General features: G+C 52.0%; 6 protein-coding genes across 6 annotated transcripts; 4 read left to right on the forward strand and 2 right to left on the reverse strand.

The window, feature by feature from the left end:
- Window positions 1-36: 36 nt before the first annotated feature.
- PG994_012283 (WD repeat domain-containing protein) lies at window positions 37-3,128 on the reverse strand (the record flags this gene model as incomplete). The annotated part of the gene is made up of 4 exons (XM_066863692.1): window positions 37-807; window positions 869-1,971; window positions 2,024-2,650; window positions 2,705-3,128. 4 exons carry the CDS (start codon window positions 3,126-3,128, stop codon window positions 37-39), a joined length of 2,925 nt encoding a protein of 974 aa, XP_066712802.1.
- Window positions 3,129-4,093: 965 nt separating this feature from the next.
- PG994_012284 (uncharacterized protein) lies at window positions 4,094-4,977 on the forward strand (the record flags this gene model as incomplete). The annotated part of the gene is made up of 2 exons (XM_066863693.1): window positions 4,094-4,415; window positions 4,484-4,977. 2 exons carry the CDS (start codon window positions 4,094-4,096, stop codon window positions 4,975-4,977), a joined length of 816 nt encoding a protein of 271 aa, XP_066712803.1.
- An 870-nt stretch (window positions 4,978-5,847) lies between these two features.
- On the forward strand, window positions 5,848-7,193 carry PG994_012285 (uncharacterized protein; the record flags this gene model as incomplete). The annotated part of the gene is made up of 2 exons (XM_066863694.1): window positions 5,848-6,055; window positions 6,145-7,193. The coding sequence occupies 2 exons, from the start codon at window positions 5,848-5,850 to the stop codon at window positions 7,191-7,193; spliced, it is 1,257 nt and encodes a 418-aa protein (XP_066712804.1).
- An 837-nt stretch (window positions 7,194-8,030) lies between these two features.
- On the reverse strand, window positions 8,031-12,229 carry PG994_012286 (uncharacterized protein; the record flags this gene model as incomplete). The annotated part of the gene is made up of 5 exons (XM_066863695.1): window positions 8,031-8,300; window positions 8,374-9,623; window positions 9,664-11,439; window positions 11,654-12,058; window positions 12,196-12,229. 5 exons carry the CDS (start codon window positions 12,227-12,229, stop codon window positions 8,031-8,033), a joined length of 3,735 nt encoding a protein of 1,244 aa, XP_066712805.1.
- A 5,510-nt stretch (window positions 12,230-17,739) lies between these two features.
- On the forward strand, window positions 17,740-19,773 carry PG994_012287 (F-box domain protein; the record flags this gene model as incomplete). Its single annotated transcript, XM_066863696.1, has 1 exon — window positions 17,740-19,773. The coding sequence occupies one exon, from the start codon at window positions 17,740-17,742 to the stop codon at window positions 19,771-19,773; it is 2,034 nt and encodes a 677-aa protein (XP_066712806.1).
- Window positions 19,774-20,706: 933 nt separating this feature from the next.
- Window positions 20,707-22,125, forward strand: PG994_012288 (histidine phosphatase superfamily; the record flags this gene model as incomplete). Its single annotated transcript, XM_066863697.1, has 4 exons — window positions 20,707-20,724; window positions 20,842-21,531; window positions 21,719-21,861; window positions 21,969-22,125. 4 exons carry the CDS (start codon window positions 20,707-20,709, stop codon window positions 22,123-22,125), a joined length of 1,008 nt encoding a protein of 335 aa, XP_066712807.1.
- Window positions 22,126-24,268: the final 2,143 nt, after the last annotated feature.

Consider the following 24,268-nt stretch of genomic DNA (forward strand, 5'->3'; position numbering starts at 1 on the left):
CTATGGCAATGTGATCCTCGCCCGTCCATTCTCCCTTTAGTGGTAATTTAACTCCGGGTTCGCCCTGAGATTGCATCGGCATCGACACTCCGGCACTGGGCATTCAACGTGACGTGTGAACCACTGCCGCGCATGATCCAGATGTAATACGTGCTCGCATTTCAGGCAGAAGGTAGGGAACCTAGCCGCTACCCTCTTTTCGGGATCTGTAGCAGCCTCGGGCTTGTCGCTACGAGAAACGCCAACGACCTCGAGACATACAACGCAACGGGGCAGGTGTCGACCACAATTTGGACACGCCACGCCGGATTTCATACTAGTAGTCATCAGAGGGTTCCTGAGGCCTGTGACTGGTGGCTGGCTAGCCCCTGTTTTGGAGAGTTCGTATTCGGCGTCACAGTAGACACAGCGAAGCGCGATCTGTCGCGATGGCGGCTTTACTGTGGGGACGCCATCACGTTTGCTCTTCTTGGTGCTCTCAACCTCGAACTTGGTACGGTGGTAGAAGGCTTTGTGACGCTGCAGGTACGCTCTGTAGGCATTTCGCCATGCATGGCAACGGTAGTCGTCGATATATCGAGGCGCACAGATCGACGTAATCAAGGTTGCCGTCTGAACATCGTTAAACTTCTCGACGTACTTGGCCATGATATCCACTAGCCTCTCCGTGATGCCCGTCAACACAATTCCCTCAACATCGCCTGTGTGCACTGCTCTGGCAACTTGTTTGTCGAGCCATTTGGAGAGGGTCTCGTCATCGAAGTATCGGAAGGCCACGAATGTGCGCTCTCTCAACGGCAGCGAATCCTGGTTGGCAATTGTTTCCCAATTATTTGTGGCGATGAGGGATAATATAACCCGCAGATACGGATCCGTTTTTGGACGCGACGGCATCGTCGAAATCGAGTTGTTCCTTGGCCAAATCCACATCACCACGCCCAATAAGTTGTAACGCAAGTGATACGAACAGAAGTTCTGGGTACTCTGTACTGGCACGCTTCAGAATCTGAATGGCCTCTTTTGAATCACCCCTGAATAACGCATGAGCAGTTGCCATGGTATGCCACGAGGAGGTACGTTCGGATACGGGCGTCTTGGTAAAATCAGTAAAATCAGTCTGGTTGGATCTGCCCCAGCTGCAGATGCGCAAACATGCTTGTCGATGGGCTGGCCACTTCGTCTCAGCGCCCTCGTATTTCGGAACTCCAAATTGCTTGATGATAGATTGGAGGCACCGTTCCCAAGCTGCCCTATCAGGCATAGCCATTCCTTCAGCTAGTCTTGTCGAGCTTCGTTGCCCGAGATCATTGGCCCAGATGGTGCGAGTTCCCATGTAACTTATATCCATTCCCATGGCCATCATACCTTCGTCCTCTGCATCTTGCTCCGCGCCAGTAATCCAGTCCCATACATCTCGAATCCAAGGATCATCTGACACTATATCTCTGTTCGCTGCAAAATTAAATAAGTACTTGTCGCTCGCTCGAAGTAACGCAACATGATCCAAAAGAACCTGGGCATCTTTGGGAAAACCTGCGGTCTCCTGTGTCAGACTGAGCAGTCGCTCGTGTATGTGCCGATTGGAGGGCGGCCCAGGGCGATCTGTCGATAACTCATCCATCTCCTGGATTATATCGTCAACGGCGGGATGTCGTTTCCCATTTTTGCCGGTAGGTCTGCTTTCCCTCGAAATTTCTTTGGCAAATTGCCTTAGAGCGCGCATTTTCTCCGCTGTAGACGAGCCGTTTGTGTACGCTTTGGGCAAATCCTCGTTACTTGCCTCTACATCATGGGTTTTATGGTACTCTGAAGGTTGCGATGACAAAGTACGTTTCACTATCGCGTCAACATCCGCTGGTGTGTCTCCGAATATCGGTATGTCCGAAAGAGCCTCGTTCACAAGCAGCGGGCCAACCATCTCTGGGAATTGCGATGCTTCGAACTGCATGAGATCATGATACGAGCCAGGCTCTGTTATTCGTCAGCGGCGCTTGCTTACACGATGGGGGACCATGATACTGACCTTCAACATCTCTGTATGGCGGTTGCCAGGGAACCATATCATATAAATGGTCAGTAGTGTACGAGGGCTTCTCAAGGATGTCGAAAGCACCGTTCGCACGTAAGACGATAGCTCTTGGCGTTAGAGCTGGAGAATCGACGGTTACCCAGTCGAAAGACACTATCCGATCATTCCTCTTGTCGTGGCTAGAGTAGCCTAGATCAAGCTCGTACGACCTTCGCACCTGCAACAGTTCAGGACTACCTTCATGTTCCATATCAGGCGTCGTGAATTCTCTGTGCAAGTCTAGAACCTTGAGCTGACCAGTGCGAGACAATACACCGAGCAAGCCTCTCTGATCCCGACAAAAGCGTAAAGAACGAATTAGCGAGTGCTTATCTGCAAATTGTTCTGGCTGAACGTCGATAGCCTGATCTAGCTTCAAAGCAGCACCCCAAGGCAAATCATCGGAATCCACGGCTTCCAGATACGACGGAGACGACGATGGTCGAGATGTTGCCCGTCGATCCCAGATAACCACACTCGGCTGATCCAAAGCCGTTGATGCGAAGTAATTGGGATCTCTATAGTCAATAGACAAGTTGTTGTTCATCTTCGTCGGGTATGTGATGACGGCGCCGGTGGGATCTATAAGAATGTCAGTACTCGGTGTTGTCTTCCAGTATTTGGGAAGCAACGTACCACGAAGATCATATATACGGATGCCTTGGTTTTTTATTTCCGCGGCAAGCGTCTGAGGCGAATCCTCGAAGAACTTTACACTGGAGACGGCGACGCTTGGCTCTAGTCGATGAACAGGCTCGAGGATGCTGGAGTTGTCCAGGGCGAAGCCTGGGACATTGGCATCAATAGGGGAAACACGGCTGACATCCCATATATGAAGACATTGGTCATTTCGGACACGCTCAAGACCGACGGCCAGTAGGCTGCCCGTATTGAAGGCTACCGCATGGCACAAGCGAGATACACGAAGGTTTAATTCCATGTAAGCGTTTGAGTCATCGTCCACTCGAAGCAAGTTGACGACGCCCGAGGAGGTTCCGACGGCCACAAGGCCTGGTATGGACGGCGACCAGTCATATGTGGTTAGGGGAGGGGAAGTCATCATGCTTGGTGCGTTTCTTGAAGTCGAAATGGCTACGCTGTGCATGACCGGTAGCTTCATAAAACTGGACAATACGGTGTTGCAGATTGACGTGAAGGAAACTGTCGTATGCCGAGTTGGGCGACCATTTGATGAGTCCTGGCTCTGGGCGATCCATGGTTTTGGTCTTCCGAACCCTCCAGGTCTATAGGGTCATGTAACAGCTGTGAAGACCAGCGCGAACGTTCAACAGCTCGATTGCCTATACGATGCAACTCATATGGCCTCGGAAATGGTTGAGAGACTCGATTAGCATGTTTCTTTGGCTACAAACAAATAACGAGCCTCATGAAGAACTCGGCATTTCGCATATACTTGTTGGACAATTCAATTGAGCTGCAGGCTTGCAGTATGAGAGCTATATATCAATCATCCACCGCCGCACAGAAAGTACCTGGCGAGTGGGTGCGTGTACATTGATGGGGGCGCTTAGTCAGTCTCTCTGTGGGGCTATTTCTGTACCTATCAATTCCAAAGGCATCACTACCTCGCGCTCCCAAAATAAAATGCACACACCTCAGTTCCTTTCTACTTGGTCGATTGAGTAAAAGTTATAGATTAAGCTCGGGTTCGTAAGAGTATCAGTTGAATATATATAATCTGTCGAGGAACTTGTAGAAGTCTCTAAGACTGATGGATTAACTTGAGGTTTACGAACGGCGATACTGGAAGCTGTCCCTCATTGGCCAAGTAGAGCTGGGGTTTTGCAGGACCATGGCGGCAGCAATTGCTACTTTTCTCCGGGTCCGCCAAAAAATTCCCAAAAGTTCAATGTCCATGGGCAAGTGCGATTTACATGTTGAAAGAGACCCCTCCAAATTATCGCCGTAGACTTGCAGCAGGACCACCAACAAACAACAACGAATTCCGTTTCTAGTGAAAGAAATTTGCCGCCAAACACAGCCACCATCAGAGGATTAGCAGCCATGGGCGGCTTCAAGAGAAAGCATTTCGATGGCGACGCCGGAGAGAGCAGGCCCCGCGAGCATGCGCCCGGCTTGCAGGCACCGAAGCAACGCAAAAACACGAACAACAAAGTAGTCAAGGCCCGGCCAGACCACCTCAATTGGGTCAAGAAGCGCGCAAGAGACATCGAACGCCGCTTCAGGACCGGCCAAAATCTGCCAGCAGATAAGAGGAACGATCTCGAGCGGGAACTCGCGCATTACAAGCAAAAGATTCAGGAGGCCAGCGGTGGAAAGCAGAGGAAGCAGATGATCAAGAAGTACCACATGGTACGGTTCTTCGGTAAGTCATGGCTCTCAGCTTGGACCCTCAGCTGCCTGTTCGAAAGCATGGGCTGATTTCATCCATAGAGCGGAAGAAGGCCGACAAACTCGCCAAGCAAATCCAGAAGCAACTTGAAACATGTGAGGACGAAGAAGAGCGAAAACAGCTGGAGAAGGATCTCCACGTCGCCGAAATCGACGGCCAATATGCCAGGAACTTCCCCTATCTTGAGGCTTACGTCAGTCTTTACCCGGTCAAATCATTAGGCCTCTCGACACAAGGCGGCGAACAACCAGAAACGGCGAGCACAGCGGCGAAAGCTTTAAGAAACGAGAGGCCACCGCTATGGCACGCGATAGAGCAAGCAGTGAAAGAGGGCATACCCGCATTAATTGCAATCCGAGAACGCGACATACACAAAGGAGAGACCCCCAGTGCTTCGAAGAAGGCCCAGGCCGCCGCGTCGTCTTTGGCAGACGGCAAACAAAAGGACGTGAAAATGAAGGACGCGAATTCTACAGCTAAGTCTGACGACGACAGTAGCGATGATAGTGATGGCGGGTTCTTCGAGGGCGCGTGAGGAAGCGCTGACAAGGAAAACCCCCAGAAAGAAATCTGTATGCATGAAGATCAATTGATACCCCAAGCATCGAAGGAGGGAGCCTGCCGTTACAGTAGTCTGTAAGTATGGTCTAAGAGACGTGTGGTGGTGACGACTACGACGTCCAGGTTCAGAAGGAACCTGTCCTGCAAGGACTACGATATTGGCGAATTCATTCTTAGTTGAAAGCTTGTCCTTCCCGACCCTTTCTTGCTTGCGTCTGGGGAATGACGGACGAATGCAAGTGTATAAGCGGCTATTAGATGTACATGCATGTGGCCAACATACTGGATGCAAAGCGACCTCACCTCAGCTGTTAAGTGGCTATGTTGAAGCCGGCCTGCAGAAGTTGAGAAATCTGCCTCGTTGCCTATTGACATTGTTCGCATTTCCTGTCGGTGGACTCTTGAACAGTGAGTTGAGGATGAGAAGTGGTGGGCCTCCTGCCGCATGTCAAGATATAATAAGCGCCTGGTAGTGGCACTTGAATACAATTTCCTCCCATAGCAACTACACCTGCAACTTCACAAGCCGGGTTAAGAACAAATCTTGTCCCGCTCATTCACGATCTTCAAAAATAATCCCTTAAATCCCTTCAGGGCTTTCTTCTTTTACTTCGCGACGACCCATGCAGCCTGATCGCCGCATTGCAAAAAAGAAGCCGCATCTCACTTTCTGAAGGTAGGCACTTACCAAGCTTAACCCCACCAAGCAACTTTATATGATACCTTCGTACCTTCTGACTTAATCTCTTCGTTCGGGATACAGTAGATTGAATCGAATGTGACCCTTAGTGTCGACAACATCGTGGAAGTAGTAGACAAGAGAGAGGTAGAGAGCGTTGCCAAAATGTCTCCTTCGTTCGGCGTCAATGTCTACAATGACATCCTGCAATGGGTCAACACGCAGCAGCAGCTGGAGCTCTTGGGCCAGCCTCCCACCATGACGGTTGCCCAGTGCAAAGCCTTCAGGGAACTGCACCAGCTCATCAAGCCCCAGCCGCCGCCAGTGACGGAGCCTGAGATGGGAAGACAAGACTGGATCGGATTGCTGAACAGTGAGTTTCTATTTACTTTCTTTCACAAAAAACCGCAGTCAAGTGTAGCTGTATACACGATGGTCATTATGTACTTACAAGCTCCTAAGGCTACCGTCAACTCAAGCCCGACGTGCGCCGCACCCAGTTCAACGACGAGGCCGTCGAGGACCCCCGGAGGCCCCTGCGCTGGCGATGCTACTGCTTGATCGCCGAGCACCCGCAGGCCTTCCCCTGCGCGGCGCGGGGCGTCGACGCGGCCACGGGTCTCGCGCCGTCCTTCGCCAAGAAGCAGACGGCGAAGCACTACGCCGCCCGGTGCGCCGTCGAATGGCTGGTGCAGCAGGGGCTCATGCCGCCGAAGCTCGCGGCCGAAGTCCCCGGTGCTGCCGCTCTAAGAGGAGCCCCGCCGCCGATGACGACGACGACGCGGCCGTTGCTGGTCACGTCGTCGCCGTCATCACCCGAGGCCAAGAGGCAGAAGTTGACGGTGTCGGAGCTGGTGGACCAATTGTCTGCGTCGATAGCAAAGGCGGAGCAAGGAAGCATCGGACCTACTACGGCTACAACACCATCGAATTTTGATGGTGCTAATGATGCGGTAGAAGGATCATCCACCAAGACGGCGCAATGTCGGTCTTCACTGACGAACGATTCCGCCGTCACCAAGGCCCCACAGAACCATCAGCATAAGCAGCCCATGATAAACATGCTCGTCTCCTCGTCCGCCGACAGCAGCGCCAGCAACAGCAGCGGCGGGACGCCCATCGTACCGCCCTCGGAGCCCCGCACGTCGCCACCGGCCACTACCGCCACCAACATCAACGCGGCCGACGAGGAGGCGGAGGACGGCGGTGGCGGCAAAAAGGCCACCGCGCAAATGGCCGAGCTCTGCCGCGCGCTGGGAATCGGCGCGCCCCGCTGCGAGGTGACGCCCGACCCCGAGAACCCGACCTACTTCTCGGGCCATCCCGTCTTCCACTCGGCCCTGGAGGCCGGCCACTTCCCCCACGGGACTGGCCACGTCGAGAACGTCTTCGGTAAGAGCAACGCCAAGGAGGAAATCGCAAAGCGCGTGCTGGCGGTGCTGCGTAAGATCAAGCAGCAGCGCGACGACGTCAAGGAGCTGATGGGGGGCCTGGGTCCGACAGTCGGCTGAAAAGGAAAGGTTGTCTGGAGGTAAGATCTTTTAGCAGTCTGCTCTTTGATTTTATAATAAGGGTTTATGGGGCCCGCTTGATAGTTGTAGTAGGGTTTTCATGATGCTACGATGGATATGATTTTGATGACTAGGGGGGCGGCGTTCCGAGGTCTGCTACCCGAGAGATACACACTTGTTCCTTATACTAGCTGACTTTATGGGGACAAATCATGACCCGTCCGAGGCAGTTAGAGGTTTACTATAATTCAGCAATGGTACAATGGACACAGCTCAGGCGATTGATGATGTTAGCATTAAAGCTATTGGTTCTGATCTGTTGTGATTCTTGCCATAACCGTGTAATCCTGATCTCATGCAATTGCCAGCGAGGAAAAGTTTACCGCCCACTCCCCTCCTATGTATCACGTGTCGGCAAGCCTTCCAGAATCTTATGCAAAACCAAAGTAATAGGTAACCAAAACAGTCTATTCTACCGGGGATTCCTGCAAATTCGTTGTCGGTCTGGGAGGTCGAACATACATGACTTGCTCATTCTCGCCAAGCATTTGTGTTGTTGTTGTGGATATGCTCACTTTGCCTGCTTCTTTCCCACGTCGATCTTCCAACTCATTGCGCCGCGTATATGCTTGTAGCTCGTAAAATCTGGATAATCGTCCATGGCGCCAAAGCACTGAAAACCTAAAAGCGGTCTTTCAGGGGTATCATCGTCAAATCAAGCATCTCGAGCGCCTTGGGCCCTTGCACCTTTATTGTCCTTTCCTGCCAAGTATCCTCCACCCTCCAACCCCCATCTGCGTCGTTATGCTAGGCCCAACCTGCTCCAGTGTTCGTCGTCTACTCGTTCATTTGACACCAAGGGTGGTCAAGTACCTGCGTAATATCGTAACGCTGCGAGACGTCTCGGTTGAGCATGCAGCGTATGAGATCAATACTCTCATCGCTGATCGTGTAGGGAACCCGCAGATCACGGTCCATGATCTCATCAATGCTGTAAAACGGGTTCTCCTTATAGATGATGGTGTAAAGAAAGAATACCAAGAGCCCAGACATCTTGTTCTTTGCCACCGTAGGGTTTACCTGCCAAGACTTCGGGGGCCGCATAATCTGCAAGCTGGTTTAGCACATGCTTGAGTAACAGTACGGAGGAAATCAGAGTTAACATACCTATGGTGCCTACAAAGACATCAAATGGCCCACTCTTGATGTATGCTGCACTCCCGAAGTCGATGAGCTTGATATGACCCTCACCATCCAATATCACATTCTCGTCTTTGATATCACGATGCACAACCTTGGCCTTGATGTGAAGGTGGTGTATAGCTTTGGCCACCTGAGTAAAGATGCTGCGGCATTCGTCTTCTTCCATGTTGGCGCGCAGCTCGATGTAGTCGAAGAGATCCATCCCCGGCAAACCGTGAGGTACCATTTCAATATAGTAGTTTATGTCGTCCTCGAAGAAGTCTTCCATCTCCTGGATGTTGGGATGTTTGAGTCCGTCCCTGCGAAGGTAATCTAAGACGTGAATCTCTAAAGGCACCGTACCCAGGCGTCGATCTCTAGTCCATGTGTCGACAAGGATACGCCGCTTGGTGACGTACTTCAGGACAACTTTTCGGCCATCGCCATACTTATAGCGGGCTAATTTGACTTGGCCATAAGCACCCTGGCCCATTTCCTCCAGTATAACAAAGTCGTCGATCGTTTTCTTGCCTGGGTGTGGCTCGATAACCTGTGGCACCGGTGGCTGCTCTGATTTCGTAGTGCCTGTGATTTTAGCTGCTGCAGTCTTCGCAACCTCCTTGAGTTGTTGCGCCAACCCTGTAGCCACAGAAGACTTGCGAGGCTCGTCTGAATCAGACCCGGCGTCCTGTGGTGTCGGTGCCACTGTTTGTCCGGGCGAAGGCTGGTGCAATGGTGTCGCTGTGCCAGATAGAAGTGGTGAGCCAGTTACGGTAGCAGTCGTTCTCGGCGCATGGAGGTGTCTGGAATAAGTTATCCACAATGCATACACTATCTCCGGATCGTGTGCGGTTATCGCTTCCTCTATTGGACAAGACTCATCATCACTCGCACCACTGTCATGGCCGGAGTGCCTCTCGCTTTTGACGACTCGCATTTGGACGTCGATCTTGAGCGATGTCCCATCCCTGTGCTTCGCTGGCAACCCTTCGGGATTGAGGAAATTGGTTGCGGCATCGGGCCGCCCATCTCGAACAGCGTGGAATATGGCTGCTTTTCGGAAACTATGCTCGGGTATGACGATACCATCGTGCAAGTCGACACCTTCTTGCTCGATGAGGGTTGTGACAATTCGGTCGAAATCGGGAATTAACGTGTTGATGGGGAGGCCCTCTGATTTCTCGTAGCCGAAAAGAGCGCCACAGAAGACCGAGTTTGAGCTCTTGATCTTCATCTCATCCGGCTCAACTACCACGATACCCGCAATGTGAGGGGAAGCTCGACACACGCAGTTCCGGCTCGCCCATAGTCTGGTGGATTGTCGCCGGAATGTTGGCCATACCACTATTGCGGCAAGTGAAATATCTACGTTTTGCGATTTGCGCATAGTCAATAGCGCCGTGGCGAGGATCGATCCCTTGGCGTGGTATTCGAGGTATAAGCCTGCCAACGTCCATGCCCGGTTGCAGCATCTCATCGCCAAACAGGGGTCCTGTCTCGCCTCTGATCTTGATAACGGTACCCTCTTCATCCAGAGTCAGAAAGGCGACATCCTCGTGGATCTCCTCGAGAACCCATATTAAACCCACTCTCTTTTCTTTTACCCAAAGACTTGCTGATCCGGTCGCACCGTTTCGTTTTTGGATTGGCACCACATCACCGCACAAGAGAACGCCTCTTGATTTGGAAGAGCCGTGACTATTGTCTACCCGCGGCTTGGACGGCGTCGTATCTCCGCTATGGACAGTTTGCGCTCGGCGAACTGGTGCTTTTGGCGTTTGCGATCTTGAATTGGGCTTGCTCAATAACTGCGCAGTAATGCCGCCACGCCCCCCTAATAGGCTTGATCCGCTTGTGGGCGGTGGTGATGTGGGAGTTTCTTGCGTCTGGACTTTGGTCAACTCAGGTTCGGCATGCGATAGTTTGCTCTCAAGCCAGGCCCGCCTCTCCTCTTGCACGACTTCCAAGATGCCCATCTTCCGAACCTCGGCTTTGGTGACACCAAATACAAGGCAAGCTAGGTCATTGGCAGCTACAATAGTCCACGGAGGCTTCGATTCGGTGGTGAAAATGGCCTGCGCAGCAGGAACCCATCTCGTAGAGTGCCCATGCACCGCAGAGCCAAGAGCAGGAGGACCATTGAAACTAGGCTGTGCCGACAGCATCGGAGATAGTAGTGCCTCGGGATATGCCGATACTGTCGACCCAGCCTGGCCCGGTACGAATGGTTGAGCCATGGCGTCCATCAGCTTTTGTTGCATTGAGACGGGAGCCACGTCTGTGTAGGTTCGTTTCAAGCTCGGCTTTCTGGAACATGGCGGCGAAGTCTTGGCGGTGGTCGCAGTGGCGGCGCTTTCGTTTGTAGGAGTGCGAGATGAAGCTTCGGAATCTGTCTGGTTTTTCACTGAGGGCAGCGGTTTCGAATTCTGTTCGTCGTTGGTCTTGGCAAGCGTTTCCGTTGCCGATTCCTCCACGCGAGCTCTTAAACCGACTGGGGACGCCATTGGGGTCCCGTACGAGTCTGGACTACTAGTTCTGGGAATGAAGTCCTTTTCAAACACATTCTCCCCGGCCGTGAGAGCAGGTCCAGTCAAAGGGCCGGGTACGAAAGTTGAGTCCGAGGCCGATAGGTTACCGGCACCTACCAGCTGTGCCTTTGCCAGCAAATCGAGCATGCTCTGCATCTCTACATCGCCGGTCAATCTAGCCTGTGCGCTCGCCATTGCAGCATTCGATGCTGCGGCCCATCCCATTTTATCTCTCATGAATTCTAACGACCGCTTCAGGACGTTCTGGCGATTGTGAATGAAGTCTTCGGACTGGTGTGCAAACGAGAACGAGTGCAACGATTCGGATGGGAAGCGGGAGAGATCCTCGGTGAAGCTAGGAGAGGCCGGGCCGGATGATAGGCCTGAAGGCATCATGGAGATCATAGACGACGACCTCGGAATGCCAGCAGAGGGACTTCGGGAAGATGCAGCAGAGGAGGGCAAGGTGGGAGTACGCATGGGCTGGTGCTGGCGGATGCGTCGCAGACCAGAGAGACCGAGGCCATGATCGTGGTCTGTTATGAGGGAAGACCTATACTCGCAAATCATCAATACAACATTCGTAAAAAGATATATTTATTTCTGTCTATGTGGCATTGGCATGGCCAGGTGCGTAAGGTAATGGCAGTGCAAGACGTGGAATGTGACCAACGTAAGCAAGTGCAGGTAAGGGACCTGGTGCATGTGATGTAACCCAGGTGGTGAAAGGACGGTGTACAGACGACTAACACCGCTGAGCCAGCAGGCACATGTCTGCCGCTCCAAAGTACAGTGTACGGTGTGCTTCGGGGGAAGTCAAGGTCGGGGGATAATCGCTCGGAGGGGCGGCAATAATAACGAAGTTGGAGGGGGGAATGGAGACGTATTCGCACCTTGTAACCGAGTCATAGTCTGCACTAAGTCCTGATCCCGCGTCAAACGAAAAGCGTACTCTCGATGTTGACTCCTGCTGCTGCCTCTCGAGGGCCTCTGCATCTTCGGTGACGACAGCGAGATTTCCGGTGCTTCGGTTTTTGGGGATTTGCAAGGTAGGCGAGAGCTTGTTCCGGCCGCGGCCGCGCTGTGGCTCTCCGTCATGAGGCTTGTCGTCGGGGTCGGCGCCTTTTATCGAACCATTTCCATCAGTTCCCATTCCTAAAAGCTGCGAAGAAAGGCAAAGTTCCTTAGGAACGGTGCTGGGACCAGTGTGGAAATTTGCAGTTGCCGAAGGGAAGGTTGAAAATGGTGTTGGGAGTTTGTAGGTCTAGAGTCGCAACGATTCCAAAACTCACCGTGTCCCTGGTTCCCCCCATGAAAATGTTTCATAATTGATCGCAAATAGAAGGATTATACAAGGAGGCCGCGTGGAAGCTCAAAGGAAGAGCAAGCAGCGGGGGGGGGGGGGCAAGTAGTCTTTCCCAAGGAGGGAGGAATGGTCGATGAAGATTAGTAGGTAGGAATCGCTCCAATCCAAGCCTCGGGAAAACGACAATGGCGCAGGCAGGCAGGCAGGTTTGGGGTTTGGTCCAGTCAGTGCGCTGCAAGACAGGCAGTCAGGCCAGTAGGTCAGGCGGATGCAGCACTGACACCGACGAGAGTGGCGGCTATGTACCGGGTGATGGACGTCAAATGCGCGGGGTAAAAGTCAAGTAGGTTAGGTGTTTGGGTGCTTGGGTGCTCAGGTTCGTTCGTAGGTTAGGCAGGTAACCTTCCTTTTAGTGGTCGGGGTGACAGCGACGGAAGCCTTGAAGAATACGCTGGTTGTCGTACAAGTTTAATAAAAAGAGCTGGTACTTGAGCTAGACGCAAGTAGTTCCAGGAATGGAGTCAGTCTGAGGCCCAGCCAGGTGATTGAAGAGGAAGAAAGGTGCTCGCTCTCTTTTCACACTTAAGAGAGGTAAGCTTCGCACCAAGAGAGAGCAGGCCTTCCTTCGTAAGGCAACTCAATCCCGAAGGTGGTCACCTGTTGAGGGTATTTCGTATTGCAATAAGAAAAAGCCTTGCAGGCGGGTAGGTACCTACCTTTTGAATATACGTTTTTATATATATACAAAAGAATGTCCACGAACACGACGGACGGTTGATACAAATGTTCTTCGAGGTTGTTGGCTTGTTGATTCGTCTCGATTTTGTTCGTCTCATGAGCAGTCTCGGGGAGTTAAGATTTCCTGTCGGAGCTATGATTGGGTCCCCGATGTGTTAGTCAGGTGCTTTAAACTGCTACACGATGCCTGTTGCTTTACCAACAGAGGGGTAGCTCGCGGAACCTATTCCTCAGACTCACTCCTCAGGTCAGAGTTTTCCGGTCCCAATTCCGGAGTAGCAGATGCACCAAGGTAGGGGATCCTATTCCTGATATACTTGGCTTCTTTTCTTTGTGTCCGCTTAACTGCACGTACAGCGTACCTTGTAGTAGGGTTATTATTTGCTTTACTTCGCAAAGTAAAAGATTGCAGGTGCCGGCTTTTCCGTCTAACACCGTACGCTGTTGGGTGTGCTGCACGTGTAATGTAATGTAGGTCGTATTAGTCCACGGCCCAAAAATCTCAGGTTGAACAACACACGGCTAGAGCCGCACCTTGTGTCATGAAAACACAAAAGCTCACAGAGTGGTTCTATATTAATAACTTCCGGTTGCGGGTTCGTAGGTATGTTTTGTGTGGCCTCTTGCAACAAGTGTCCAACAGGACGAGGCCTGCAGGAGGCATCCAGCGCAACGTGGACCTAAATTGCTAAACCGTGCCTCGTATTAAGGCCTTGCCTGCCGTACTATTTAGTCGTTCTCCCTCCCGTCTCGTCTCAGTGGGGAAAAAGTGAGGCTTGGGAAAAAAAAGACGAATAAGTTGTGGAATCAAAGGCTTTGCGGTCCAGAGTGGAATAGAGGAGTCAGGCACAGGAAACCGATTTTTCTGATAGGATAGTAGTGTATCGACTATATGTGCTACTGAAAACATTTATTATTAGGTCAAACAGGCAATGTATGCTGGAAGTAGTTTCAAGACAGCAAGCAAAAACAGATGCCTTCGTAGATACTTGCAGTATATCCATTCGCACGAAAGGCCTCTATTGCTGCTTCACCGACCACAACATCCACCCGAGAATGGAAAGCCGTCATCTTGTGTTATGATGTCACACTGCAAAAGGCTAGAGGTCTTCTTCCCTTCGGTATCGTCTTCTGCTGGACCCGCTTCGCAGGTTGATGCTAAGTCAGTAGGGGTAGGCGGCCTTCGATTCCCCGCTGCGAACCCTTCTCGAAAACGTGCCAAGACGCGCGCCACAGGCGACTTTCAGGGTAGGATCCATATGGAGTAGATAGGGCAGGTCAAGCTATCTCGGTGCTAGGTGAATGCAGCAGTGCATCATTGTCACTTCTGGTTTGTCCGCGGAAGGGTGCTTCTGCAGCTGCAGTATTGCTCAACACAGTCCGATAGACGGCGGTATTGCTTAACACAGATCCAATGATCTATGTCGGTGGTGCAAGTGAGCATCATAGTTGGGAGTGTGGGGGGCTAGGAGTCCAGCATAGCTCACGGACAGTATGCGCTTTTATCCGAGCTGGCCATGGTTGGTGGGGTTGTCCTGATGTATGTATCCTACATATAGCTGGCCTACTTACTTCGAGCAATCGATCTTCGCAAATCTCATGATTGAGGCAAGTCAAGAATCATATTGATTACAAAGTCCCGAGTGGCCGTTGTGGTAGGAAAGCCAGTTGATCACCTGATCAAGCATCATAGGCAAGTGTCAAGTTCAAGCGTGACAGCTTCCTAGTATGTTTTCCCAACATCAAGGCCTTGGGAACTCCTAGATTGCATGTGGGCATCGATAGGAATAAGCGAAGGTAACTTCCTATGATGCAGAGAAAAATCGAATTTAGAAGACCCGGATCACTTATTACAGGTATGGGAACACTTGGCGTTTCGATGCCGCTCGGGGCCACATGTACTTCATGCTGAGTGCTTGTTCTCAGGGGTATTAGTTAACCCTAGGAAGCACTGCCTAATAGTATAGGTACGAAGTCCACTATCACATCTCTATAAAGAAATAACCCGAGGTAGTAGGTGTTCGTTAAGACGGAAGAACCTCGCCGGCTCGATACACTATTGAGAAGTTTACAGGTTTACCGGGTATGCTCATACTTGTCACTCTTGTCCTTATTGTGATAGCGGTCTGAGTGCTTAGGCATATAAGTTTATACTAAGACCCGGGCACGTAATATTACCTGTTTACCCAAAATAGTGTGTAGTTAATAGTGTGCCGTTCTCGGCCACATTGCACACGGTCATTTAAATTTAAGGGGAAGGGGCGGAAACATTTGATCAATATTTTGCTATATCTTCCTACTACCTTAGGCAAAGTCTCTACGAAACTGTGCCCTATGGACGGGCCATTGTGCGCTCACGATAGTTTGACTTTAGATATTTAAACGTCTGTTTGCCCTTCTGCTGGAGCTTCCGTACCCGCATCTTCGCAATGCCCGTTTCAAGCTTCAAACTCATTGCGAGTGAAGGTCACCAGGGCCAACCCAGCTGAGAACCCATAGGTTGGTACCCTTTCGATAGATCATTGTATACTGAAGCACTCGAGCGGTTAGGTTATAAGCACGAGTCATTTGAGTTAACAACCTCGTCTCTGAGCAGGTAACAGAAACAACAAACATGTTGTTCTTAGCGGTTGGCTAGAAATACTGCTCTGAAATTAACCTAGGCAACGCCCCTAGAGCGAATTCCACTGCTTGGGATTATGCCAGTGAGTGCATGGAGCTCTTGTGCCGTCAAGATGTATGTACGATTCTACGATGTAGTCATCGGGTGGTCTCGCACATTGGGCATGCGCAACAACGAGCGCAACTTTACCATTGCTTCAACCAATATATCGGAAACAACATTGAATGTAATACACTGAGAACTTACTTACATAGAGCCGACCTCTTTGACCCTTTGCCCCTAGAATGCTCCTATCAGATAGAGGCCCCTTCTGGAGGCTCCAGGGCCCTGTTTACTGGAATGGAGCTAGCTGAGAGAAACTGGAGAAGGAGGTGGGGGGTATTACATTTATGTAATAACCGAGGTATTCGGTATAAGGATAGTATTTTACTGGATATAATTTTAGTGATTTTTATTTAATATCGCTTTTTTATACGCCGTCGCTGGGCCGTCCAGAACGCCAGGCAGCCAGGCTCGTCCACATACTTCGTGGCTTTAAAGCGCTGTAGGTAAGTCGGGGTTCCGAGTCCGAGCCTGCAAGGTCAGCAAGCATATCACATCAGACCAGCATGGCGGGCCGTACTTCTTGCCGTACGGCTCCTTTTGGCACATTGTTTGAGCTGATAACTCTATGCCCATGAGGAAAGTCAGAAGGGGCGTATCTCGAAATGGTGAGACATGTTTAAACCGACGTTGCTTTGGCGTTTGTCCTGATGACAAGTCCTTGTGCAGGTGGTTTGATAAGAGCAGAAAGATAGCGACAGTCGATGGCCGTCCCGGGCAACACACATGATCCAACCCAGCCTTTTCCTGACCATCTGAACAACTGCCACCCGCCCCTCAGCTGGACAAACAGAGTAGCTGGATCGGAATTAGGAGCAGCCAGCCAGGTCGCTGGCCAAGTCAAGCGCACATCTCGCATCACATTCGAACGATGGATGTGTGGAGGGCGAGAAGCGCCAAGACACACCATGCATGGAATAAGAACATTCCTTCCCCTCCGCGCCCTCTAGTGGGCGTTGGTTGCATAGGCTACCCCCTGTCCATCCTCTGGCTCCCCCTCACGGAAAAAAACAAGGGTCTCGGTTCTGGGGGCTCACTCACCCCACCATTTGGTGTTCCTCCTTTTGCTGCCCCTCTATTGGATCAGTGGTGTTTGTTTTCTCCACGATAACGCCCGAGGTTCTGGACGGTTGGATGTTTCCCGTCTGAATTCTAGCATGGTCAGATGGGCAGAAATGGGGCCGTTACCTGGTGTTCCACCAAACATTGCCATGTTGATTGTACGCTTCTCGTGATAAGCCCGTTGCATCTTGGGAACCATCACTGATAACCCTTAACCTTACCGCTTTGCTTTGCTTCCACGGAGCTTCAACAAGGTGCGTTCTGAGTGTAGGAGAAGGCTTATCTTGAACCCGCAGGCCTGCTCACTCACTTCGTACATATAAGCGGGCGAGTCAGCCGGAAACGAGCCGACCTTCGCGTTTGAACCGACCGAGTCAACTACTAGAGCACAGTAGCTGCCACGCCAGACTCTAACACGAGGAGACAGGCAGCTCGTTTCCCCGGGCCTGGCCAAGCACCCAACCATTCAGACCTCCCCATCAGTGGATCTGCTTTGAGGTCTTTTCCAACCGTTTTTGGCTACTATTTATCCGTCTGCTACTAGTAGTAGCCATCTTCCCACGCTCCATATGCACCTCGCCTCGTCGGAATTCTCAGCCTCTAGTCTATACAAGTCTCAGGCACCCCGACTTTCTCCATCCTATCTTCCCTCATAGACGTTCATTCTTCCCTCTATCTAGATATTTCAGGGAATGTTCCTGCATCTAGAAACCTAACTGGGACAGCGCTGAGAGACACCAACAGCTTTTGACTCGTTCGTAAACGTCAATCATTCGCTTTTAGACTCCTTCGCTCTCCAAATACACGACCGCCCCGCATTCCACCCACCCAACCCTTCTGAGTCTGTCCTACCGACGACAACAGCATCATCTACTGCTGACAATCCAGAAGGGGATGCTGCTGTGAAAGGGCTTGCTTAGTTGATCCTGTCCTTATCAATTGCATCGGGCGCCTTGCTTTTGCTACATCACATCTCTGTGCACACTTCTGTTCAACACTGCAGCTATGGCGGATATCTCGGCAGATACGCATGTGCCTTCAAGCAGCCTGGTGGAGGGGTTGGTGAACGAGGAATTACCAGGTGTAACTCAACCTGAGGGCCCTATCAAAGGAAAGCGCCGGCAACGGCTACTGCGAGAAATCCAGCGTATCTCTTCGTCTTCTTCGTTGCGCCAGTCGAAACGCTCTCGCTCATCTCAATCACCCTATGCCATCCGGGGTAGCTTGTCGTGTGTCAGTCTTTCGGGAAACTCGCCGTTTGCTCAGTATCCATCGGGTGCGGCATCTCCTGGATACCTTGCCCATACCTCTCCTGGCACTCCGACGACCGAATTTCCTGAATTTGAGGAACACGACTCCCGACTTGCCGTCCGAAAGCTTGTACATGGATCTTCGCCATGTCTGACACCAAGCTCGATCGCACTGCCTGCCGACTTAGTAACGGCCCGCTCCCGCTCCGGCACTACGCGAAAGCCGCCTTATGACTTCTGGGCTAATATGCCCGACGAGATACGGGTGCAGATATTGTCCTACTTGGAACCAAAAGAGCTCGTTCGCATGTCTATACTCAACAAGGAGTTCCATGGGTATTGCTTTGACGGCCAGTTGTGGACCAACCTTGATGCCTCGGACTTCTACGAACATATTCCTGCCGAATCCCTGGTCAAAATTATCACTGCCGCCGGTCCGTTTATCAAAGATCTCAACTTGAGGGGCTGTGTCCAAGTCGAGCACGAACGGAAAACAGAGGTTGTTGTTAGGGCATGCCAAAACCTGATCAACGCAACTCTTGAAGGCTGCCGTAACCTTCCCGGCGCCACTTTGCATTCTTTGATCAAAGCCAACCAACGACTCGCAAATCTCAATCTTACTGGCCTACCTGCAGTGAGCAACAGTACCTGCAAAATCGTCTCACAGCACTGCCCGCAACTGGAGGCTTTGAACGTGTCCTGGTGCAAGTCAATGGATGCTAAGGGCATTAGGATGGTGGTCCTTGGATGCCCCAAACTTCGAGACTTACGGGCCGGGGAGATCAGGGGTTTTGATAACCAAGAAGTCGCCAAGGCCATTTTTGAAACGAACAACCTCGAACATCTGGTCCTAAGTGGCTGTACGGAGCTAAACGATGTAGCACTTCGAACTATGCTCCATGGTGTCAGACCTTCTGTGGATATACTCACAGACAGGCCGATTGTACCGGCTAGAAAGCTGCGTCACTTGGACTTGAGTCGTTGTAAGAGCTTGACCAACCACGGTGTTGAGGCACTGGCCCAATTGTTACCAGAACTTGAAGGGCTGCGACTCAGCGGCTGCAGTGCTATAACCGACTCCGCACTTGAGCCCCTCGTGGCCAGCACCCCGCGTCTTACCCACCTTGAGTTGGAAGACCTGACTGAACTTACGAACAGCTTTCTGTCGAAGCATTTGGCTAAAGCCCCTTGCGCGTCAAAGCTTGAACACCTGTCCGTCGGCTACTGCGAGAACATCAGCGACACGGGCATGATACCGGTCATCAAGAACTGTACCAGCCTCAAGAACATTGAGATGGACAATACCCGCATTGGCGATCTTGTGCTCGCAGAAGCTTCCGCCATGGTTCGATCCCGTGCTGCCCGCTCGTCAACCTATGAGGCTCGGCCGTATGTTGGCCTGCGCCTGGTTGTTTACGATTGTTCCATGGTATCTTGGACTGGCATTCGTGAGGTTCTCTCCTGGAACGCCGAGATCCGTCAGCCCTCCGGGACTACCCCGACCTACCCGACAGAGATTATCGGTCTGAAGTGCCTGTACAGCTGGCAACAGACTGTGGACCAGCACACACAGAGAGTTCTGCGAGGCGATTTCCTCGCTGCCGGCAGGCTGGAGCGAAAATGGGCGGACTACATGCAGGCCATTGAGGAGGCCGGCGCGGGTGGAGCGGGCATCCGCCGCAGGCGACGCAGAGCTCGGGAGGCTCAGCAGTTGCATGCCGATGAGGAAGGCGCCGGTGCTGGACGGCGGCGCGCCAGGACGATGGCATCTTCTTGTGCTATCATGTAAACTGGGTAAGCTGGCTGGAAACTTTCCCAGAGGCTGGTTTATGGCGCAACGGGGCGGATATGATACATATAGGGTGGTTATCGGTGTTGTGGGTTTCAATATGATGAGCGTTACGCAAGGAGTTATCATGTATAGGAGGCTATTTTTGGAACTACTCATTCTCTTTCAAGACAATTTGCGAGGGTCTTTTCAGGGTTACGTATTTTAGGTAGCTATGGAGAATTAGATTGTTCATATACGACCTTCATTGCCAGCAACACTTGGTGTCTTGTTACGTTTCACTGCTGTGTGCTGTATGTGTACTTACTTTATACGACTTACTACATGCGGACTTGAAGATTCAAGTTTATTGGTTGGACGGAGCCGAGGTCCGATCCCTTGTATTCGCCCACGTGATCCACTTCTAAATGAACTTCTTCACTTCTGGAACGCGGAGGCCGCTCCGCTCAAGTCGAAGTTAGAGGGACCGAGTGTTATCTTCTTTCTGTCTTCCAAACTATCACTTGCCGCCGTCATCATCGGGGGCGTCGACTTTACCGGACTACAGCCCAACAAACTAGGGCTTTCTTCCTGCTTAGGATAGCAAAGGTGCTACTACTTATCCCTGACGATGTTAGTCGAGTTCATAGCGCAACCACAGAGACTTCCAGGCTTGCCGCAAGCCTTCTCCGCCCATCCAACGTATTCCACTCTTGCTTCTCGAAACTGACATTGGGCAACAAAGTTTCACCGGCTTTGTCGACGGGGTTTTCGACCTGCTTCCTCAGATCAATATAGCGCCCTTCTCGAATGTCTCTAGAGGTCATATACGTGACCCGGCATGGGGTAGGTAAGATGATAGGGGCTTTAGAGAGTTCGTCTCGGATGTACCCGTTCGTTTGTTCGTTCAGCCGCAGAAAAGCTGCATACTTCACCACTACTCATAATTTCCCCATGTCTCAATCGTTGCTGGTATTTCGCCTGCAGAGAACCCGGGCTGAGACCGCCGCGAGCCCCTACAAATGACATGAGCCACCACTCAGAAATATTTGGCCGATCTTGGACGGAGAAGCTGACTACTTTGGGCAGTTTCGTCCGGCCTTCAATGTCGACCCGGCCACAGGGGCCTACTCATTGGCGATACGGTCTCCCACTGGACTGCCCACCGATCCTCCCCTGACTGCGTATGGCGTCGATCAGGCCAATGATCTAGCCCAGCACCTACTTCGGGTCGATCCGCCAATAGACCAGGTCTATTCTAGCCCTTACTATCGTTGCTTGCAGACAATTTCCCCCTTTGTGGCAAAGCTAAAGGAGGTGGGCGTTACAGCTACAGGTAACGGGCAGCACCCCCAACCACAGTCGATCTCCTCCTCAGGCTCAGGGGGGAGGGAAAGTGGAGTGGGAGGAATCCGCGTCGAGGCAGGCATCAGCGAATGGTACGGGCTGGCCCCATGGGAGCACCCTACGTCCGCGCCCCTGGCCGAGCTAAGAAAGCTGTTCCCCAGCTCCGCTCTCGACGCGAGCTACACGTCCCGCGTGGTGCTCCCGCGGCACGGCGAGTCCATCGCGCAGCTGCACGAGAGGGCGGCGGCCGCCATCGCGGCCCTCATCGAGCAGAGCGACCGCGAGGGCGCCAGGGCCATCGTGCTGAACACGCACGCCGCCGTCATGATCGCGCTGGGGCGGGTCCTGACGGGGCGCATGCCGGCCAGCGTCGAGGAGGAGGACTTTAAGGCGTTCACCTGCGGGCTCAGCGTTTATCGCCGACGGCGAAGGGTATGTCTAGTAAAAACGCACACACAGAAACACACAAAAACAAAAACAAAGAAAAGAAACACCTTCCCGCCGCTCTAACCAAATGCAAGGTTTCATTACTATGTTACTCTTCGGGTGACTTGCATATGGGATCTACACATTGGCGATCTGGGGAAACTGTTACTCTGACTAATATGCTTGTATGTAGGCAACGGACAAAGCAGCAGCGGAATCGATCCAAAGCACCAATCGGATTACCTCCTGGGCTGATGGAGTGGGCGTATGCGGTGGCTGGGACTGCGAGGCAAATGCGGACTGCTCCTTTCTGCGAGGAGGCGAAGAGCGAGGGTGGTAAGTGTGCTATTTTTTCCTGTTTATTCATCTTGTTGTTTTTCTTATTCTACACCTCGACGGTCCAATGAATGACAGAGTTCCTCTAACGTCACTTGATCACTTAGGCGGTTTTCCGGCGACGAGGATTTCATGTCTCTTGGCAGCGGAACGCTTGAGGACGCCCGTGCAGGACTCGGCGTCGTTGTCGAGAAGGGGGAGAGCAGCAGCAGCAAGCCCCAGGGTGGTGGTGGTGCAGGAGACAACGGGAAATCCAAGCTTTAGCGTGCTATTAGAATGTTGAAATGGGGGGAGCTGCTCTTGTTTCCCGTGGCGTGGCGCTACTTGGGTACGACGTGAACAGATCGGTCGACCAACTTCATGGGATGACTTGTGGCGGAAGATCCGGCGGCTGCCAGAAGCTGCAGGTCATTCTTGTCCTACGCTAACCTACCTGCTTTCTTGGGTAGTACACTGTCTTGGCTTTTCATTTGAGGCGTTATGCCCCATCCTTGACGACTTTGTCTCAGCTGAGAGCTCTTGGCAGGCAGACACTTTTTCGATGTGGTAAGGTGACGAGAAAACCGATCTGATGAGATCTGGAAAAAGGGGCAAAGATGGGCTCACAATGGGACCGCAATCAAGGCTGTCTGTCATTGATCTATCTAGTATCCGTACTACAGGCTCAAATGGCCACTACCAACTACTGGAAGTATGTAGCCCGCAATGTCCTGCCGTTTCGAAGACTGATCCTCCGATGGCTTTTTTCCCTGTCTAAGTATCTATCTATATTCCTTCTGCAGGTTGTGCCACCGGGCACTAAATAGTCTTGTGTGACAGCATTAGACCGTTGGGGATAAACGTCGTACGTTTGTGGTTTTGTGCGACGGAGAATAAGCACTACACCACAAGCCTGACAAGATGGCTTGTAGCGGACGCTGGCATCTGAGATACGCATCGAGTCTTGTGGAGATGATGAGAGGAGTTGATGGGTGAGGCTCGGGGTGGACCTTATTAGCCAAAGGTACTTACCCAGTGGCGGTAAACGTTTTGTATAACGTGCAGCAGCGTTTCGTTGATCAAACTCTGTAGGTATTTAGTGTTACCCTATGTCTATTGATAGTGTTGATACGGTATCTGGTCCGTTGGGAAATTGGGACTTTCGTTTCTTTTGCTTCCCCCCTTGTTTGCGTGTAAGCAACGGCGTGACTTAAGTACTTAGCCATTTGATCGACGTTGCGTTGTTCTTGCCAGCCGGGATTGCCTAAGTACACCTTTCGACCTACACACTATGTTATGTTAACCTTAGGACCACGATCCACGTCACGATGCTGGTTCGCAGCTGGTTCGCACTCTATCCAAATTCCGCGCAAGATCTGACCTTGTAGAAGGGAATGGAAGGCCAAGAGGCAACGCATATGGCTTGGGCCAAATCTTCGCTTCTCAACTAGAAAACGCAACCACAAAGGCTTGGGGTGCATTCACCTGCCGCTGGCAGTCACGATCTTGGCATATTGCTTCTTCCCGATTGAGGGCGGGATTGGACGATCGATCCGGATTGTCTGGATGTACAGTAAGTATCCTAAGGCACAGTCCATCTTGTACTGGCGGGGGAAGGTGATGAATTCTATGACTTGTCAGAAATTGGTCAGAGGGCGTCACTACCCTGGCAAACATGCCTAACCAGATTCTGCTTGGCTGCAGATAATCTTCATTGGAATGGGGGTGTGAGAGGGGGGAGAGGGGGGTGGAGTGCATGAAAAAGAAGACGGGCGCGACAAAAGAAAAGGGCTAGGGGGTGGGGGGCCGGGGGCGGGGGGAGGGGGGAGGGGGGAGGAACCGAAATTGTCCAACCTCCCGTCACCTCCCGCCAGCCCGGGCCGAGTCTCGACAAGTCCAGACCTCCTCACTTCGGCTGACCAATAGGCTTCCCGTCGGCTGCGCTTATGGCTGCCCTTGCCGCGCGCTTTACGTGGTCATGGCCGTGGTCGTTCGACGTTGGGGCTCAGTGTTGGTTGCACTGCACATATTTCCTGGGCTTAGACGCTGTCGGCCAGCAAATTGCGAAATGAGCCACGGTCCGGATTGAAATGACTTACCGCCCGGGTCGCTCTTCGCGGGGGCTGGCCAGCAAGGCTCATTCTCTCTTCAGGGAGGGTGAGTTGTCCTATCTCCTCCTCAGGCTCGAACCAACTGCATATTTTGCCCTCCCCAAGTTGCAGAGTCGCAGAGAAACTCCGGCCCGTCCTTTTTTTTCACTCATTAAAGACATGCACACATATAACCCGCATACGAATGCTCCCCCTTTCGGACATGTTACCAGGGCTGCGCCATGTCTACGCGCAATCCTATTGGTTACCGCCAACACGGGCAGCTTTTCTACAGGCCATCACCCATCACATCGCAGGATCAGGATACCTGCACAGTG

This window comes from Apiospora phragmitis, assembly GCF_038363925.1.
Source record: "Apiospora phragmitis strain CBS 135458 chromosome Unknown utg000010l:1.0-9815664.0:1.0-9183399.0, whole genome shotgun sequence".
Taxonomy (NCBI): domain Eukaryota; kingdom Fungi; phylum Ascomycota; class Sordariomycetes; order Amphisphaeriales; family Apiosporaceae; genus Apiospora; species Apiospora phragmitis.